Genomic DNA, 19,502 nt, shown 5'->3' on the forward strand with positions numbered 1-19,502 from the left:
TGATTAAACATGAGACATAAGGCTTTATTAATTCTCAAAAGGTACAATAAATAAATACAGGGAAGCCATGGTCCCAAAAGAGGCCGGAAACAAAGTGACAAACATTTACACAGTGACGACTAAAAATATTATAGATACTAAAAATCAAGGACAACCGACACCAGAGGGACAAACAGACAGAAATAGATAACTTAATAGTTTTTTATTGCATCTTATATACTCTTCTATCCTTCTGTTGTTTTTTGTCATTAATTCATTTCATCCTAAAAAAAAGATTTTTTTTTTTTATTATGTTTAACAGTAAACTGTAATTTTCCATATCCTACCAAATTGCATTTAATCAGCTACCAAAGAGTCTTACAAGGCCTGCAGATTCTGTAGGCCTTCTGCAGTGCAGAAACAAAAAGTTTTAATTATATAGGAACTCAGGTTCTGCATGTATCCTTTTTAAATGTTGTATGCATGACCAGTAGACGTCGGACTTTATTGAGAACTCACTGCGGCACAGGTCAAGAAATGAATAACCTTGAAATTGGACAGAATAATACTTATGTTCCTCTGTCTCAGAATTGTGAACCGTTTCATTTGTTTTAGTAAACCATTGTTTCAACAATCTAACAAATACTCTGCCAATAAGAGGCATAAGCAGAATCAGCCCTTCCACATCTAGCATGGTCAGCAGAACTGTCACAGTTTACAAAAACCAAAAACAAGACGTGATTATGTAAACTGACTTTACATCAGTGAAACCTGATTTATCGCCACCACGACAAGTTTATTTGCCCTAAATTTGTTTAAAATTTTTAACAAATAGGTAAGTTACGATTTTTTGTATCGGTTCAAAAAACACACATCCATGTCCACTACAAGCTGCCATGATGTACCGTCGGCGGCTGTATAAACATCTGTGTCTACCGGGATGAGTCTAGTCTCTCTGCTAAGGTCCGTTCCTCATCTTGGGCAAATGTTGTGGTCAGTGACAAGTTTCTCCATCCTCTTTATCTTGCGTTTGTTCTTGGGCATGGGTTTGTCATACATGCCATTCCTGAGTAGATGCTCTTTGCTATGATGGATCTGCGCACCATGCTGCAGCTGGAAGGAGCACAGGGCTTTAAGGGGCCTCAGCAGAACCTAGACAAATAAGTTGTAAAAAGAAGAACAATAAGAATACAAAAAGGATATGACTGTTCCACAGCAATCTATGCATCTATACTATCAATCAACACACAGCCAAAACGTAGGTCACATACACCATACCCCCAGCCAGTACAGTTAGCCCATAATACAAACACCTCTTCATAAAGCTGAGCTAATTTTACAAGTGTATTTAATAAAACAGCTACTGAGTGAAAATATTTTAAAATCACTTTAGAATCTGTGGGAAAACATTATAGCTCTCACACAATAATATTTATCATAAGGTTCAGCCTCCCACCTCCTGGATGTTGTCATTCTGCTCCAGGATAGAAAGGGCAACGGCGGCACATTCCAGTGTGGACAGACAAATGTTGGACGGCTGTGTACGGATCACATATTGACTGGAGAGTGTCCTGTGGAGCTGCACCTAGCAAACCAAACAAAGCAAAGGTGAGTGTGCGCTCAGTTGACGTTTAAAAAGCAATATATTTATAATTGAATGGTAGAATTATTGCTAGTGGTATTATTCTAGCAAGATTATTTGCTGTTGGGATGGGGAAAGAAGCTGCTTATTTTCACTTAGATTTGTGTGTTCAAAAAATCTGTGAATTTATGAACCTGTAATTCATTATTTAGATTTGCATAGTGCAGAGGTCAATGAATATGTAAATAAAACTGAGTACACAAATCTGTAAGTGTACTTTACACATTGATAAATGTGCAAAAGTTATAGCTTGTTTCATTATCCTTGCAACATTATTATAAGCTGACAAGCTTGTATTACACTATACCTACTATGTACCTTAAACTTTACAACTAACATAATATGAGCTCTCAGAAGAAGCTTGTAATTTTGTTTAGAAGATTGTTTGGTTATTGTGGTTGCAGCTGTGCTGCACTGAGGGGGGTCACAGGTCATTACTAGCAACAGAATCTCAATATGTAAAAAATCATCTTAGAAGAAAAATATGCATGGATGGTCAGTATTATATGGATGGTCAATATTATTATGATTATAAAGTCTTTATTCAAAAAGCCAGTGCCTCAGCATCAAAAGGTTGCGCACTGTGCTCATTCTCACAAACCCAGCTGGCGTGACTACATTCAGCCCAAACACTCTTAGGAAAATGTGGGGGGAGAAAAGAAATGCTAATAAGCCACAGCGTTCACCTGCCAACACTTATGAGATTATTTTTTACTTGAGCTTGAATTAGTCATTTCATAGGGGTTGTGCAGCTTTCCCACCAGTGGGTGAAACAGAAGAACATAATTGCCTCAGGTGGACGAGACACTCTGCTTTTGTAATTTCAGAGATAAATGACGCACAGATTTTGCACTTTAATTCCGTCAGGAACAGCTGCAAATGTTCTAAATTAACTTCCCTCAAGCTCTTCTTAAAAGGGACAGACGCAGGTTTACCTACCTGTTTAGGTAGGTGGAACAGGCTGTTTTTGAGGAACATGTTTTTCGCCTGGCTCCAGGTGCCGTCTATGATGATGACGTTATGTTTTACACTGCCTACTTCTTGGTATTGCACTACCTCCTCCAGGTTCTGTGATTTGGGACCTGGGTACAAAATTAGCGTTCTGCGGTCGCGACATACTGCAGCCAGCTCTGGGTGCCTGTGTGGAGAAAAGATCGAGGTAAAAACCAAGTCCCTGTTTAAACGGATCATGGTGCTGCTGTAATATTGAAAGCTCAGCAGGTTCTTACTTTTCCTCGCTGAATCTCCTTCCAATGATGACATTGCATTTTCCCTGTGGCAAACAAGCAGCAAGAAGGGGCACAGTGCGAAGTACTCTGCTCTCCTGAAAAGACATTAGATGTTATAATGATTAATTACAGCCACAGGTTTCATATGAAAGGCTGTGACATAAAGATGTTTCAAATAATTCAGACCGACGTATGAATAAAAGGCTAAAATCTTTTTAGAGCTAATTAATCTAGTTCAGAAGAAGCAGCTATGGTGTTCCATACAGTACCAATGAGGCAAGAGATTCATGTATTTAAGTTTAAGTGTCATAATACATTGCTGCTATAAAATTTTGAATCTGATAGAATGTGTTCAAACAATAAATGAAGATACAGAGTTTTTGTCTGAACAGTGTTGCTTGGACAACCTGAAACAAGGAAAGTGAGCTGAGCTCCAGGTTCTAATGGGTCTATAGGTATTTTCATGCATTTGTAACAGGTTGTTATATAATATTGCTCCTTTCACTAAATAATAGAATAAACATTAAAGAGGGTATTTGGGGTAGTAATTTACCTAATGCATTAGTATTTTTAAATCCTTCCAGTTCTCACCTCTGCAGGATGCTGCACTACGTACAGACACGTGGAGACCTCCAGAGGATGCGGTGGCAGAAAAGGACAGAGACACACCTTCTGAGGGCGACTACATGGGAGGAAAGTTGAAGATGCTGTGAAATCCCAGATACCTGCCAGCCTGTTATAGCCCCCATCTCTCGTTTCCAGCTGGTCTTGAGCTTTCTGTAACTACATGCGCCCTCATTAAAGCATGCCAGTAACTGGAGTGTCGGCAGGAGGAGGATTGGGGGGTACGAGCATGCCTGTCCTGTCTGGTCCAACATACAACCACCCTAAGGCTCGGCTAGCTAGCATTAGCTTCACTGGAATTCGGCTCACCGGCACCGTGAGCACGTCGGTCTTCTCTCGCCGACCTCCACCGGTAGAGCGGCAAGGTCGCCAAAAGCGTCGACTAGTCCGTCCTCCACCGAGGAACTGCCACAAGTGTCCGCTCCGTTCACTTCAGGACTGACTGCGCCGCAAACACCGGCGACATTAGCCATTGTGGCTCTGTAACGCAAATAAAACGCCGGGCAGCGAGTTCTGGTATAGAAATAGACCCACTAGAAGCGACGACATAGTTTATTGGCTCGGTGCTGCGTTTAGGTATTTTTATTTAGATGCTTCTCGCACTCATCGGAAAAACCTTATTTTGTAAAAAGGTGACATCAACCCGGATCTTGAATGTCACTTCCCAATTTCCTTGTCTTTGTAATATTACTACTAACTACTAACTAACTTTACAAATTGCAAAGATGTTAACTACGTCTCACAAAATGAAATAGTTATTTTAAAAGGCAGAACCAGTAAACAGCTAACATTTCTTCAAAAATATATTTGATTTTCAGAGTGGTGGCAGAATAATTTTAATCTGAAATGTTTTTTCACTCTACCTGTTTTAATTCTACGGGACGGAGTCGGCTTTGGTAAGGTGATGGCGAAGGCATCAGCTCACAGCTGCCTCCTGTCGACGTGGAGGATAAGGGATTTAAGAGATTATAAAAATATGGGCAATCAGCGGACTTAACACTGGATGTCGCTAAAGCCCATCATAGTGCAGGACTCTATAAGCTCCGATGCAGCGGATAGGATGGATAAAATTCAGTGGAAACACATGACAGAAGCTTTAAAGCCATCGTTGCCATCAGTATACACAACAGCAACCATTGCTATTTCATCTGCACTGCCTGTTTATATAAACACACCGTTTGTGCACGGGCAGGTTCAAATCTGCTGTGTTTGCTCTCAGTTTCCTCTTCAAGGTCATGGGACATAGGATCACTGCTGAGCTCCAGATGGGACCTTTGGATTTAAGCCTGGAGGCAACAGTGTCAGTAAATCGTGCTCGACATAAACCTGCTTTACCAGCCACATGTGTAGGTTGAATACCACACTACAAAAAGTTCAAAAAAAGGCAAAATTTTGTGTTGTTCTCTCATTTGGTTGCAGAGTTTCTCTACAAATAGATTTTGAAAGTTTCATTTGCTTCGAAAGTGAGTTTCAAACACATAATATAGCATTACATTTTGATGAAGCGACTTTTTTGCAGCACTTCCAAAACAAATGTTTGAATTTTTATATGTTCTGGTCTAGCAGGGTTTTGCAGGTTGTAGATGGTATAGAAACAGGCACACGCACTCAAAACATTTGTTTTAATTTAGGAAAAAATGCAATCATGATCATCTCTGGAAACACTGAACAAAGTTAGAAGATAGTTCATCATGCCAGTGAGCACTCTCATGTATTTCACTGTTTCCAAGCGGGTACATGGACTCTCAGCTGAGTCGAGGTGTCAGGTTAACAGCCAGTGAGGCTTATTTATAGCTGAAGATCCAGCTTAGCCTCACACAAACACAGACACGTGCACTTTCATCCTTTTACCTATGCCTGTGATCCTAACGTCCTCTCAAATGTGCTGTTAGCACCTGTCGTACTGAGGACACCTTGATTATGAAGCGTCCAATGAACAAATTAGCAAATGCATGTTACAATAAATGGACTGAAGCCACTCTGACTGGACTAGAGGATCACACATTGTCTTTTGGCTTTAGCTGACTCAGTCGGTTCCTCTGAATTGACCTCGGCTTCAGGTGATTCTGCTAAATTATTAGCTGCATCCCCTGCTTCAGTTTGTTTTGCATCTGTTGCACGTGTTTTGTCTTCCACCATTTCAGTTTCTTGCCCCTCGACCGTATCTAGAAGATTTCTTTCACCACTGTCTTTTATGGCTTTAGTTTGCGAGGACCCAGGCTCATTCTCTGATAAAGTAACTTCAGATGAGAGCGGGATGGATTCCTCTCCATCGCCTTCGTCTGCAGTCTCCACCGGCGACGCAGTCTCTTTTTCCTCTTCTTCTCGTTTTTCCTTTACACCAGCTTCCTCTTTTTCTTGCATAATTAAATCAACTGGTGTCAGAGGCGTCAGGTCCAGACATGTCTTTGCCTGGGATCGATCCTTTTTCCTGATAGGAGCAACTGGCACTTCCACATCATGTCTTCCGACGTCCGGATTTGTGTGTACAACATCATCTTTCTCAGGATGATCATCTGTAATTCCCCACTCTGGTTCCTCCAGGGGAAACTCGACGCTAGAGAAGCTGAGAGAATCTTCTGGGATTTCAGCCACTGGTTTCACAGTTATGGAGACACTTTTGGTGCTCTTGGGTTTAGTCTCCGCAGTCGATTGGGGTTCGTCTTCCTCTAGGGCTTGAGGGAAAGGATCCACATCACACGGAGAGGAATTGGCACTGGACCGGAAAAAGTCTGTGAATTCTTCCTCTGATTTTGGCACCTCATCAGGTTCAGGTTTGGAAATGAAATCACCGAACTCATACAAATCCTGGGTCAGTACTCTCAGACCTTCCTCTGGGCATTTTTCTCTAGCAGATGCCTCTGTTTGCAATGCGGGAGTCTCATCTATCAGGACAAACTTCTCCAAGTATCCCCTGGCTTCCCGGTCGGAGTGCCTGCTGTGGAAAGACTTCTCAGAGGTCAGACTTTCTGTATCTTCTTCCTTTTTCCTGCTGCCAAGTGCTTCCTCGTACAAGTCGGTGTACAGGAAGGCCATGGCTTTGGGCTCTTCCAGCAAAATTGGGTCAATAATCTTGGGTGGACCTTCAGGAAGATAGATTGGAGTCAGGATGTCCTCTTGGCTTCCAAATAAAGTTGAACCACTTGGTTTTGAAGGGAGCCTAGGGTGGACGTCTTTGGCCATTCCACCCTCGTCCGGACCCTTCTCAGAGTAGTCGTGGGTACCTCCGTAGAAGACGTCATCTAGAAGCTCACTGGTGATTCCCTCAAGGCTGACGGTGTCTGAATTTTCATTCTCTACAGGTGTTCTCGTGGTGGAGCTTGCGTCTTTAGGCTGCACAGGTGCCTCCGCGTGCTGGATTTCGCTCGTATCCTCCGCCTCGGGTTCAACTTGCCCCTGTGCGATCACGGCAGGACCTCCTGGTGCTTGAGCATCGATCAGGGTGAACGCCTCAAAGTAGTCCACCGGTCTAGCTGCTCCTCTGCCTGGAGGTCTGGCGACTGGAGCACCTGGTGGATCCATGGCGCGTGGAGCGATTAGAGGTGAGGGATTGACCTGGTGGCCTCTTGTAGCGTTTGTTGAGACCAAAGGATCGTTATCCATGGTTTCGTCACTGGCTTTGGGAATGGGGGTCTCTTCCAAATAGGACAAGTTGTCCAGCATTTCTTTGCTCTCCTCTTCGTCGACTGTCGCCAGTTTAGGAGGAACAACAATGTTGAGGATTTCAAATCCTTCGGACACTATGCTAAATAGCCTTTGTTCTTTATCTACCAGAGGGTCAGCTGGTTCCTCTTCATCTCCGTCTCCTTCGGGTTTCACATTTGGTTGCGAGACTCCCACCCACTCTGGCCTTCCTGAAATGTTCTCCGAGCTTCGTCCAAGGAACTGCAGGGTCTCCACCTTGCTCTTCTGACTGCTTACCCTCTCTTTACTTTTCTTCTGTCTTGCAATCAGCTCCTCGTCCATGACAAAGATAATTTTCCCAGCCGGATGAGACCCAGCTGCGACAGGTGTTGTAGGAACAGGGGAGGCGAGCTCCACGGTGGAGCTTCCAGCTTCGGACACGCGGGGCGTGGGGCATTGGCCAGGGGTCGTCTCCCAGGCAATCCCACTGTCCTCACCTTGCACAGTCACCATAGAGAAGGAGGTGTCCATCATCAAACACTGCATCTTTGGTCGCACGTTGTCATCACGGACGGCCTCGCGCAAACTGACACAGTAACAAACAAAGGTTTGTGAAGATGATAGCTGTTAGAGACAGTGTACATGATGTCGTTTTTGCTATTGCTGAATTTATATGTAGCCTTAGTGATAAAATAGGAATGGAAGAAGATTCAGCAAAAACTGAACTTGATGAAAATTGTTCTTAAATAAATGACTTAAATAAACAACTGCTTTGAATGCACATATAAATTATAATTACTGGCTTGTACCTGTTTCGGAGGCTCTCCACTTCATCGCTGGCCTCAAGGTTTTGCTGGGTGACATCTTCAGGTTGCAATACTGTCATCTCCGTGTCAACATCTGCGCCTGCAAAATCGTCTGCCGAAGGATCCATTGTTGACGAATACGCTTGAGCCTCTCGCCACAACTAAGAGCTGCTCCGTTCATCACATCCTAAAGCGAGCGTGCTCAAGTTGGCTCTTCCTGCTCAGCGCAATCTTGAAATAGAAAACTAGTCCTCCAGTGTTTCATCCGAAGCATCTGTAGCATGCAGGGAGGCTCGTTTTTCAGCTGTGCACATGGGCAGAAAGCTTGCATGCGACACGTACACTGAATCTGGTTCATCGGAGTCAATCTGCAATTGTCTGTCATCAACTGTAAAATGTACCAAAGCATGAAGCTGATGTTGCTGCTTTAGTTTTGCTGCCAGGTCTAAATATAATTCTGCACTGGCAGCAAATATCCAGTATCACAAGCCTGTCTATAAGTGCCCTAAATGGCCAAAGAGTTCACTTACTTTTATGCTAAATAATAAATCATGTATTAACATTTCACAGAGAATCAAATAGAAAAACAAAATGCACAAGTGCCACAGCTTAATGGCAAAAACTCTGTCCTCTGTATTAGTCACTTTTTAAAAACTAGATCTCCCTGTTTTTTGTCTAGGCTTCTGTAAACAACATCAACCCTGCACCTGTTTATGTCTGTCTTGAGTGTGAAAGGGAAAGTACGTAGCAAAAACTTGGGGGAGCTGCACAGAGTGTGTGTGTGTGTGTGTGTGTGTGTGTGTGTGTGTGTGTGTGTGTGTGTGTGTGTGTGTGTGTGGTTGGTGGGGGGGGCTATACCCTAAAATCAAATATTACTCCTTCAGACTATCAGACTAACTGGGGCTGGATTATCAAATGAAATTAGTAGCCAAAAAGCCACATCTTTAGTAGATTTTAGTTGGGTCTGCATGAATTGAACCACTGAGGTTTATTTCCAATAACTAATGTGTAAGGAGTCCTTCTGACTTGTAGGGCCATGACTCAAATTTAAGAGGGGTTTGCAGGATTTTAGCCAACATATATTATTTCAATATATCTCTCGTGCATGTGCATATTACTGCACACTGCACGTGTGTTTATTGATCAATTTTAGCATCTTACAGTCCAGTGCAAAACGTGCATAGGAAATGAGAACCCCAGGGTCAGTCCTGGTTCTTTCCTCCCACATACCCAGGTTTCCTGGGATAAGACACTATAAACCCCGGTAGTGGTGACATCATCTATGTATAAGCATATGTGTGACTTAAAACCATCGACACAAAAATTCTGTCCTGTAACTTGAATTAAAACATGTTACTGATTACAATGCCTTACAGCAACCTCCACCCGTCTCGTTTCCACCTTTCTCTGATTTTTTAAACTAAATATTTCCTTTACCTGCGCGCCGGAAATGAGGATTGCCAATTACGTCAAATTGAACGTGATGACATCATTAGTCTAATGCTCAGCCAGAGCAGCGGCAGAGAGGCTGAGCTGGTGAATGAGGAGACGACGGGCTGAGGGAGACGATGGAGCATCGGCACCGTGTTTTGACAGCACGTTAATCCGAGTTTCGGCTGCATTTTAAATGAAAAAGAAGACGAGAAGCCCGCGGCCTGAACCGAATGTGTGGATTACATGATAATAAACCGAGGCGCCGCTGTACGCGATCTACGGATGGAGGCGACGCTAAAGTCTGAAGTATGCACCAAGTGTTTTCTGTATTTTCCCCACAGCCGGCGGAGATGAAGCTCTTTCTGTCACCACCAAGCAGCTTTAAACGTAAAACTGGCCAATGTTAAGAGACGGTGGCGCTGGATTTAATGGAGAATCACCCAGCGTCTGAAACAGGGATTAAAGGGCAGTTTATTGACAGTGAACGGTGGATACTAAGTGTTTTTTTTTTGGTCGACTGATGACAATTACATCCTCATAAATAATATTTGCATCTTTATTTGATTCCCGGATTTCACCGCTCTCCTGAGAAACAGCGAGCTAGCAACGGACGGACGAAGCTAGCTCACGTACACATTTAACGTCAAGTATTTGCTCTATTTAGTGGTAAACATGGACAACATTTAGCCCGTTACGACATTTCAACACTGTATTCAAAAAAAGAGGAAAGTCGCCTGTCTGTTCGAGCTCGGTTTGGCAAGAAATCAGCCCGGCTTTCCTGTCAGTCAGACTTTAATAGCTCATAATCCCCGCTGGAGCATAACCGAGTTTTATTTACGCGAGCTAGCGGCTACAGTAGCTAGCGGCAGCTGTCGGAGCGCCGTGGCTCAGCATGTTGGGGTGAAACCCAGCAGCAGCCTCGCCAAAATGCACCGGAGGACATAAACCCAGCGCCAGCGCCAGCACCGGGTCATGTCGGACTGACGGGCAGCGCCGTGGCCCAGAGCGGCTCGGTTCGTGGGAGAGAGGGGATCAGCGACGCTGCAGCCAGCCTCCAGCTCCGTCCGCGACGCCCCCTAGGACGCCAGCGACAGCGACAGCCTCGGTCTCGACTCGCCTCAGCCTCCGGATCCGGGGAAAAATGGGGTATGTACTGTAGCTGATCGAGGCGTGGAGAGTCCAAGGGCGTCACACGCCTTCAGAGCCAGCTGTCAATGCGTGGCTGCAGCCTTCACACACGCCCAACGATGTTGTGCTTTGGTGGTTTAGGCTGCCGTTGGTCAAGACACATGATCATCACCATTTACAGCTGGAACAAAACTGTACTGTGTGGAAAAGTGAATATTTTGGTGTTTATGGGCTCAAATAAGACTTCTGAAGAAGCCCACCCTTAAATCCCCTCACTTTACATTTTAGATTAGGTTTTAACCAACAAGGCAACTCTTTGTGAAATGGTGAAGTATTAGACATTTGCTGACTTTAAAGCGTGGGATCCACAGCAAAATATACGTCATAGGTACCATCAAAAATGGCTTGAACAGCCTTCAGAACAGTGAAATGCGTTGCACCAGTTCTTGGGGGACTCGGGTGGGGTGTGGTGGCTCCTCAGAACCCCTTTCCCCCCAGAGCATGCTTTATGTCCACTCAAAGCATCCAAACACAGACCTTTTAGATTACAGAAGGCAAAAGATTAGGCGGTGCTGAAGTAGACACTCATCTGAATTGTTAACCTGCAGCAGGTGAGTGTTGTGTAGCAGATGGGACAGGAGGAAGTAGGGTATGATCTCAAAATGAATGAATGAATGAAGTATTATTATCTCAGTAGAATATCTAGTTGGTAAAATATGGGTGTTATAATTTGACTTGTGCTGCCGGCGAGAGAGTGAGGCTGAGATAAACCTCTTTAAGGCACCATCAGACCTCAAGGAGCTCTCCTGCACCCGCGTAACCCGCGTCGCTCCACCCGCAGATGTACACCATGGTGATTCTCCCATCGACAGCGACCTAGTTCTTACTCCAGATGAAAGCGGACGATGTAGCATGTGATTGGTTTGTTGTCATATTGTGGCAGGGGGGCCAACGGCCTCCCGCCTCACGCCAAGCGCATCCGCTGTAATTCCCCAGGCCAATGGGGAATAATCCAGTCGACAATCAATTTGTCCGGCACAGAAAGCGAGAGCGTGTCCTTCCCGCTGGTAATTAGCTAGTGGGACGTGGCCGGTCCGAAGAGTCCTGCAGCTCCTCTCCTTCTATAATAGATGACTGTAAACAAGCCGTCTCCTCAATTAAATAAACATCCAGACAGGGTTTTTTGCTTCATCGCTCGGGCCAGTGGCTCAAAGAAAGCGTTGTTATTAGCATTAAAGCTATTCATAAATCCTTCATACTTGCAGGTTGTCATTCAGGGTTTATCTTGAACAATATCTAATAGAATTACAGTAAAAAGCCACTTAATGCATCTGTGCTCTAACTGTTAGTGAGTCAGACCTCAGACCTGTGCCTGTTTAATTAATATTCTGTCAGTACACACACACACACACACACACACACGGGTGCTTTTAGACGGCAGAGTTCTGACTTGCCAAGCCCCCGCCGCCTCCGTCTGTGAGTGGGTTAAGTGACAGGGACGCTGGGATCAGATTGGGCGAGAGAGAACATGCGTGAGGCAGAGAGCGAGAGCTGGAGGATGTTCACAGCCCGTGACCAGTCCCGAGTCACATGGGCGGTTGCTATGACGATGCAGGCAGCAACTAAGTTGATGATGATGTAGTTGATGCAGGCTTATTTTTCCTGCAGTCATCAGTACATGAGTTTTTAGTATAGACCCTGGTTCCCATTATTTGTTCCTAGCCCCTTAAACAAATGGCTGTAGTGAGAACCTTTCGGTCCGCGGTCTCAGATTGCTCTGTCCAAGCGCTTGTCATTGAGACTTGAATGCCACAGTATGTTTCATTGTGTGCAGGGATTAGGGCCTAACAATCGGCACACGCTGTCATCATCATCTCACTCTCATCGCACAGCACCAGGGCAGATTTTCATCTGGGCCAAGCTTTCAGAAATAATGACACTATGGAATATGAAATGACTGGCTATCAATTCACACTTGGGCTCAAAGCCTCGGTAATTGAGGGCAGTATCAGTGCACATTTGAACCAGTCAGTAAGGTTAGCGACTTGATCCAGTGAGGCCTCTGAACGGGAACGTTTCTGAATTTGAACAGATGTGAAAGCAGCGATTTGTCTCTATTAAACCCGACTGAATTGGCTGGATTCACGCTTTTTTCACCTTCTTTTGACACTCGAGCCATGTGACCCATGTGATTTAGGTTCATATTCCTAAGAAGGTCTTGCCATTTCTGAATCAAATTTTTCTTAGAAACATTCAATATGGAGAAAAATGAATATTAGGAAATATCCAAGTACTGTAAACAAATAAATAAACAAAGTATAATTAATTCCACAGGTGGTGTGAACATGAGCGACGGCCTAACGCTGGCAGCAGCAGCACCTGCCAGACAGGGAATAATATAGAATTATAGAACAATATAGAAGCGTTCTCGCTCCCTCCACAGCATCGATCCGATCTCAGATGACGTCGGCTCCCGTCAATCGACCTGTTGCTTTTTAATTAGTCCAGCCCTCTTTTTGTCATGCAAAGTCGTTCACGAGCTCCCGCTGCAGCGGAGTCATTTAAAGTCTTTGCTGTGATCTGTGACAGCCTCGAGTGCTGTTAACGAACAGGGTTGTGAACCCGCCTGTCATCAGCCGCGCTGTTCACAGCGACTGATGGATGTGGACGTCTGTGTGGGCTCTATCAGCATAGCTGCCCTTTTCTATTGCTGCTTTTAAAAAATGCATGGCTTCAGCCTGGTTTCATCCTGGTCGCCCACACACGAGGCAGCGGGTTTCAGGTCTCCGTCTGTCTCGCTCCTCCTCTGCTTCTTCGGAATTTTCTTATTCAAGTCTTCTTACATTTTACTGCTACTGTGTTCTTTTTGTTCGTTTCCCTAGTTTCCTTCGGTGTTGAATATTTTATTCATTGTTTGGACTGAAATGTAATGACACCTGTACAAATTATCCAGAGCCCAGAGGTTAAACTATCTGTAAATGAAGTTAAACTGGCCTCAGATCTTTAGTTAGAGCTCTTGTGTGGATCCTTACAAATTGTAAGAAATGAGATCAAATGCATTTGTATAGGATCCTGTGCATTAACACAGTTGTTCTCTGTCCAGCTTCCTCACGGGTTCAGCCTCTCTGTCTGCCCGCGCAGGAACACAGGACAGTGAATAATGGATGTTCTGGGATCATGCGATTCACAAGGCTCTACACCTCGTGCTGGGAATCACAGTGCTGCCAGTTTGACAGTGCAGTTTGGTTTATTGGTCACTTCTTCCCCACTTTGGCACCAGTAGCTATGAAATCATCCTGCACAGTCCCCAGAGGTTGAATCCGACAGGCTTTGATTAGTCTCTGTCTTTTGACTCTAGATGTACTGGCATTTGTTTAGTACAGACGTTTCTGACTTTCCTGAATAAACTACTGTGGTCATCACACGGTGTTTGACGTGGGGCTTGTTATATAATCTGTCATTTTATTTTCCCATATCTGTTCCTCGGCACAGAGAGCAGCCCATCTTCAGTACGAGGGCCCACGTCTTCCAGATCGACCCAGGCACCAAGAAGAACTGGGTTCCCACCAGTAAACATGCTGTCACCGTCTCCTACTTCTACGACAGCACCAGGAATGTTTATCGAATCATCAGTCTGGATGGATCTAAGGTGTGCAAACAAAGCACTCGGTACAGTGTGTGTCTGTGTGTGTGTCTGTGTGTTTACGGAATGTCTTTAATGAAGAACCAAAATACACAGTCAATATTTTAACCCGTTATTTGTTTGGGAGATTAGTTTTGCAGCTTCCACTATGTTAATCCAAGAACCAAATACTCTTAGCTATTCATATCTGTTGTCTTCTACTAATTACTTTTCTCAGAAGGACAAGAAAATGAGTCCAACCACCTCGACAGCTTGTCTGACTCAGACTGGCCTCCGATACGGTGAAGAGGCGGTGGGGTCTGTCACATCAACGTGGTGGCCATTATTTTAGTTTGGAGAAAAGGTGCAGGAGTGGAGCTAGCGCCGTTACGCAAGCGTCTCTCTGGAAGGCGGCATCGGCGGCATCGGCGGCGGCTGCTGTTGAACCACTAACTTAGCTGTGCCGTGTTCATGCTGGAAATAGCAGGGATCGTGTGGGCTGGCGCTGGAAGACATAATCATCCAGACAACAATACGTCTTCTCGGCAGTGAAAGGGAAAACAGAGACAGATGCCGCGCTCAGACTGATCTGTTTGCATTGTTCGCCCAGCAGCTCATCAAAGTCAGGAAGCAAAGTTTTAAAAGAGAATGTCTTCAGTAGAAGTGTGATCGTGTTGTGATGTGCTAGTGATGCACCTGTACACAACTATGAACAGCATCTGAGACTTTGGTAATTTTCTCTCAGCAGCTGGATTAGAGGAAAGCTCTAAATGGACTTGGTACCAAACAGACAGATGCTGGAGAACTGTATGTGGAGTAGACATTAAGCTACACAGTCAGATCAGGTTGCCTTAGTTACTCTATGCAGTTCTTTGCTGCATTGCCAGTTGGAGGAGTTTCTGAAGAATCGCTGAGTTCAGCTTCCTTTAGCTTGCTTAGAAAACACCGCTTCTGTGGAGCTCCTGTAACTGGTGGTTGGAGCGTTTTCTGATGTGGAACTGAAGAAGCCACAGGCAGACAGACATGTTCTGATGCTTGTTTGGTTTTTGGCTGCACACACGCAAACAGCAAAAGGCATCTATCACTCTTAAATCTGTGTCTCTGCCTTTTTTTTTTTTCCATCGCACGCCGATCGATAACATGACAGACAGTTGGATTCGCTTCAAACGCCCTCATTGACTGCTTCCTGTTCAGCAGTAGATGTCAGGCATCCAGCTGCTTTGGCCCGAGGCAGCTGTTCTCACTGATCGACCTCGGTTGGATTTCTCATGCTGCTGTGTCGCTCAGTCCGTCCTGTGTTTCGTCCTCCACAGGCCATCATCAACAGCACCATCACCCCCAACATGACGTTCACCAAGACATCGCAGAAGTTCGGCCAGTGGGCCGACAGCCGGGCCAACACCGTGTACGGCCTCGGCTTCTCCTCCGAGAGCCACCTGGTCAAGGTGAGGACCTCATCTCTAAAAACTCTCATGGCTTCTAGTATTTGGACAATAGAGTTGGCGCCGAGTAGAGTCTTCCCAGATTAATTAAGGGACAGAGAGGTCGTTGTGTGTTTGGACCCAGGCGGTGTCACTTACTCTTGTTTCAGTTTGCAGATAAGTTTGCGGAGTTCAAGGAGGCGGCTCGTCTGGCCAAGGAGAAGTCCCAGGAGAAGACGGAGCTCACCAGCACTCCCTCTCAGGTAACAAGCATCGGCGTTTGGCTGATTTCTGAGTTAGAGACGAGTCAGACGAGATGTTAGCACAGCCGCGTCCGTCAGCTGCTACATGCGTGCTAACTCCTTGTGGCTTGTTTTTCCTCCTGATGTCTCGTCCTCAGGGTGGCACTGCAAAAAGAAATGTGTTGTCAGTCAACAAGTCTGGTAAAAAGAAGGTAAAAGGAATCGCTCTTGTGACTCTGAACCAACGGCTCCTTTGTCCCAGTCTCACCCCGAATCTCCCCTGGAACAGCTTTTATTAAAAGAACCTGATGGGTTTTTGTATAATGATGGTCTTTACAACATTTCTCTTACTATTAAAACCTGAAATGAACAGTTTGGCTTAAATATTCTAACTGATGGCCGTTAGCAGTGTTTGGTGGAAGGTTAAGATATTCACAGTGAAAACATTGTATTATTTGATATTTATTGGTTGTTCCACTGCTGTTCATGACTTTGTCCCCGTCTTTTCCTCCAGTTTTCTCTCCCTGCTATTACTGACACATGTAACACAGTTCTATCCCATAATCTACACTTTAAATTCACTGTAGTTATTACTGTGTCATTTAGCTTAGCTTTGCACAAAGGCTTTAAATAAGGGGACGCTGCTCGCCTGGCTGAGAACAAGCTGTTTCCGTTCTTTGTGCTAAGCTAATCGTCGTCTCGCTGAACAGACATGAAACGTGTTTTCTTTCACACACAGGAGTCAGCACCAGGCGACCTGCAGTCACCTTTGACCTCCGAGAGCATCAACGGTACAGACGACGAGAGAGTCAGGCCAGAAACACCGCAACACCCCGAACCCAGAGCAGAGCCCTCCCAGAATGCACTGCCCTTCTCACACAGGTGAAAGGTCAACAAATGCTGTCTCCGCTTTAAACGTCTTACTTGTCCACACATCCGTGTTCTTGTTAGCAGCTCTCCGAGGAGCTGATTTAGAATGAAAGTGGCACAGTGCGGCACAGGGCGTGGAAAATGTCCATCCAGTCATTCATAATTCATCCGCTCCCTCAGCCTCTGGACAGAACTAAAGCATTACATTAAAACGCTACTCGCGTGCCTCTTATCAATTATAAACCGCTGCGAGTGGAGGCTGTTTGGTGCTTCGTCTCAGAGGTGTGAGCTGTGCTTAAGGGGATGTTCATACAGCAGAGAAAATATTACTGAAAGATTTGAGTTTCAGAGTTTCACATTGTAGGTTCAAGCTAACAACATGACAGTAGAAGTCATTTGTGTGTAGATGGGTCTTGTTGATGCTGTTTTCAGGATTTTTTGATAAATCAAACAATAATGACTCTGACTCTGATGCAGCAGTCTGTCTCCTTTCAGCTCGTCCAGCATCAATAAGCACTGGGAGGCGGAGCTGGCAGCACTTAAGGGGAATAACGCCAAACTGACGGCGGCGCTGCTCGAGTCCACGGCCAACGTCAAGCAGTGGAAACAGCAACTGGCGGCGTATCAGGAGGAAGCCGAGAGGCTGCACAAACGGGTGCGGAGGCGTCACGCTGCTGTGAGACGCTGTGAGAAGTCGGGTCTGAATCCACAGTCATTTATACCATGTGTTCGTCCTTCAGGTGACGGAGCTGGAGTGTGTGAGCGGCCAAACGACTGTGATCAAATCCCACAAGACGGAACTGAACCAGACGATAGAGGAGCTGGAGCTGGCTTTAAAGGCCAAAGAGGAGGTGGGTTAGCGCACAACACAACACAACACAACACAACACAACACAACACAACACAACACAACACAACACAACACAACACAACACAACACAACACAACACAAGGCTGACACCTCTGTCACATGTCACTGACATCTGTTCTAAAGCCTTTGGACCCAGCTGGAGACATCTTCGAACGTACAACAAACTTTCTCTTTTTCTCCTCCCAGGAGTTAGAGCAACTTAAAGCAGAGATGGAGAGTGCCAACGAGTTTCAGGCTCAGAAAGTCTCCCTCACACACAAACTTCAGGTGAGTGAAGCTCAGCGACTCCTGCGATCGCATGGACAAGCATACTGTACAGTGGTTCACGTGTGTGTGCTCCTTTTGCGGCTCAGGACACTGAGATGAGGAACCAGGTGCTGGAGGCGCAGCTCGGCGACCTGGAGCAGCGCCTGGAGAGCAGCCAGCTGGAGAGAGAAGCCTTTCGCAAGAGCCTGCGCTCCCTGCTGGAGCTGCTGGACAGCAAGATCTTCGAGCTGACCGAGCTGCGGGACACGCTGGCCAAGCTCCTGGAAGGTAGCTAGAGCAAAAACAAACCTGAAGTCCAAAAATCACCGCCGACACGGAGCTCAACTTGAATTCTCTTTTTAGTTCCCACTCGCGTTCGGTACGTGTGAAAGGTTTACACACACTTTTTTTGCTACGTTGACGCCGTTTACAGCCAACAGCCAAGTGAAGCTTGGACCATGCCTTCCCTGCGCTCCACTCTGGATTATTCTTGATTCTCGGACGACACAGACACTGAATGAACCCATTTACACAGAGTTCTCTCTCTCTCTCTCATCTTTCGCTTTTTTGCTCTTTTACATATTAAACTTTTGAGCTTTGCTTTGGTGCATTTGACAGTCGCCCCGAGCAAGTGGCTGTTCTTCGTGTTTTCCTCTCGTCCTGTCAGTTTCAGCCGCTAACGGTCACCGTCAGCCAAATGAACACTGACCAGTCGGATTAGAGCGACTCTAGTTTTCCTACACTCATATTTTTGTTATAAACTTTGGGCTGGAATGTGATGATCAGTGTGACGACGTTCCCCCTGCGATGGGACGACTACAGTATGACTTATCGTTATACAGTATATGAGCAATACACAAAGGGAGCATCTGAGGGGATTTCAACACTTTCCACTCTCACTTTCAGGTAATTCTAGTCCTCTCTCGAATAGATGACGCGCGAGGGAGGATTTTGTTCAAGTCTTCATTTCTATACACTTTTTTTAAACAAATACTATGATAACCAATACATTGTGCACTTGTAAAAAAGGAGTTTGTGTGTGTGGGTGAGTCGGGTTTAGTTTTTCTTTCCCCTTCTTGTTTCTGTTGCGACTTGAAGTGCAATCCTATTTTTGTTATTTATTACTCAAGATTTGATGATGATCAAAGTTGTACAAAAGCTCTTTATTTACATCTCGTTTTCACTTTGTCTTTTTTATCGTCTGGTACATGGTTGTCGAGGTACTTTTGTTTTGGAGCAACTGGTGTTGGATGCATTCGTTGAAAGAAATGGAAAATATAGCAGTTTGTTTGTTTTTGTTTAGTTTTTTTTTTCCATTTGCCAAATAATGTTTTCCTGTACAGATTTAAATTTTTGCTGATGTTGCCTTTGGTACAGAGATGCATCAATGGTAGCTAACAAGCGGTACTTATTTTCATTGTGCGTGGGATTTACTGTTGCCAAAAATTCAGCGATGTTGAGAAGAATAAAGTATGTGCACCTGAAGAACACTGTTTAAGGGCTCATTGTTGGTTCGGGTACAATCGAATGATTTTGACTTGATCATGTTGCAAATTCTGAGCATTACAGCTTAAAAGGGAAGAAACTTTTAAATGTTGATATTATACTACATGCTACACAAGGTTTATAGTAAAATGTAAACAAATGGAAAACCACGCTGCTGTTTTGTCCTGTGTCTGTTATTTCAAGCCTGCGATGATGGCCTGAACAATCCTTCTTCACCTGATGATCATCATTTTATCCTTGTATGATACTGATGAAGGT

General features: G+C 44.9%; 3 protein-coding genes across 4 annotated transcripts; 1 reads left to right on the forward strand and 2 right to left on the reverse strand.

Annotated features, from left to right (window-relative positions):
- Positions 1 to 3: 3 nt before the first annotated feature.
- On the reverse strand, positions 4 to 3,947 carry dtwd2 (DTW domain containing 2). The gene is made up of 6 exons (XM_029169143.2): positions 3,784 to 3,947; positions 3,442 to 3,532; positions 2,851 to 2,945; positions 2,561 to 2,759; positions 1,436 to 1,564; positions 4 to 1,131 (listed from the first exon to the last, which is right to left on the reverse strand). The coding sequence occupies exons 1-6, from the start codon at positions 3,945 to 3,947 to the stop codon at positions 952 to 954; spliced, it is 858 nt and encodes a 285-aa protein (XP_029024976.1). The 3' UTR covers positions 4 to 951.
- A 1,132-nt stretch (positions 3,948 to 5,079) lies between these two features.
- si:ch1073-398f15.1 (cardiomyopathy-associated protein 5) lies at positions 5,080 to 8,277 on the reverse strand. Its single transcript, XM_029170105.3, has 2 exons — positions 7,908 to 8,277; positions 5,080 to 7,684 (listed from the first exon to the last, which is right to left on the reverse strand). The coding sequence occupies exons 1-2, from the start codon at positions 8,030 to 8,032 to the stop codon at positions 5,464 to 5,466; spliced, it is 2,346 nt and encodes a 781-aa protein (XP_029025938.1). The 5' UTR covers positions 8,033 to 8,277; the 3' UTR covers positions 5,080 to 5,463.
- A 1,124-nt stretch (positions 8,278 to 9,401) lies between these two features.
- LOC114866675 (homer protein homolog 1) lies at positions 9,402 to 19,393 on the forward strand. Of its 2 annotated transcripts, XM_055513403.1 has the most exons (10): positions 9,402 to 10,484; positions 13,959 to 14,115; positions 15,402 to 15,533; positions 15,680 to 15,772; positions 15,910 to 15,963; positions 16,491 to 16,633; positions 17,117 to 17,276; positions 17,362 to 17,472; positions 17,679 to 17,759; positions 17,846 to 19,393. In XM_055513403.1, exons 1-10 carry the CDS (start codon positions 10,480 to 10,482, stop codon positions 18,032 to 18,034), a joined length of 1,125 nt encoding a protein of 374 aa, XP_055369378.1. In that variant the 5' UTR covers positions 9,402 to 10,479; the 3' UTR covers positions 18,035 to 19,393. The 2 variants fall into 2 exon arrangements, with proteins under 2 accessions (XP_055369378.1, XP_029024539.1); XM_029168706.3 differs by lacking the exon at positions 15,910 to 15,963.
- The last annotated feature ends 109 nt before the right edge of the window (positions 19,394 to 19,502 follow it).

This window comes from Betta splendens, chromosome 12 (assembly GCF_900634795.4).
Source record: "Betta splendens chromosome 12, fBetSpl5.4, whole genome shotgun sequence".
In the NCBI taxonomy this organism is placed as follows: Eukaryota; Metazoa; Chordata; class Actinopteri; order Anabantiformes; family Osphronemidae; genus Betta; species Betta splendens.

Coding starts and splice junctions, on each gene's coding strand:
- dtwd2 (XM_029169143.2), bottom strand. CDS start 3,947: ATGGCTAATGTCGCCGGTGTTTGCGGCGCAGTCAGTCCTGAAGTGAAC. Junction 2,760..2,850: donor AGGAGATTCAGCGAGGAAAA/GTAAGAACCTGC, acceptor TTCTCCACACAG/GCACCCAGAGCTGGCTGCAG. Junction 1,565..2,560: donor TGTTCCACCTACCTAAACAG/GTAGGTAAACCT, acceptor TTGGTTTGCTAG/GTGCAGCTCCACAGGACACT.
- si:ch1073-398f15.1 (XM_029170105.3), bottom strand. CDS start 8,032: ATGGATCCTTCGGCAGACGATTTTGCAGGCGCAGATGTTGACACGGAG. Junction 7,685..7,907: donor GTGGAGAGCCTCCGAAACAG/GTACAAGCCAGT, acceptor TTACTGTGTCAG/TTTGCGCGAGGCCGTCCGTG.
- LOC114866675 (XM_055513403.1), top strand. Junction 14,116..15,401: donor TCAGTCTGGATGGATCTAAG/GTGTGCAAACAA, acceptor CGTCCTCCACAG/GCCATCATCAACAGCACCAT. Junction 17,473..17,678: donor CTTTAAAGGCCAAAGAGGAG/GTGGGTTAGCGC, acceptor TTCTCCTCCCAG/GAGTTAGAGCAACTTAAAGC.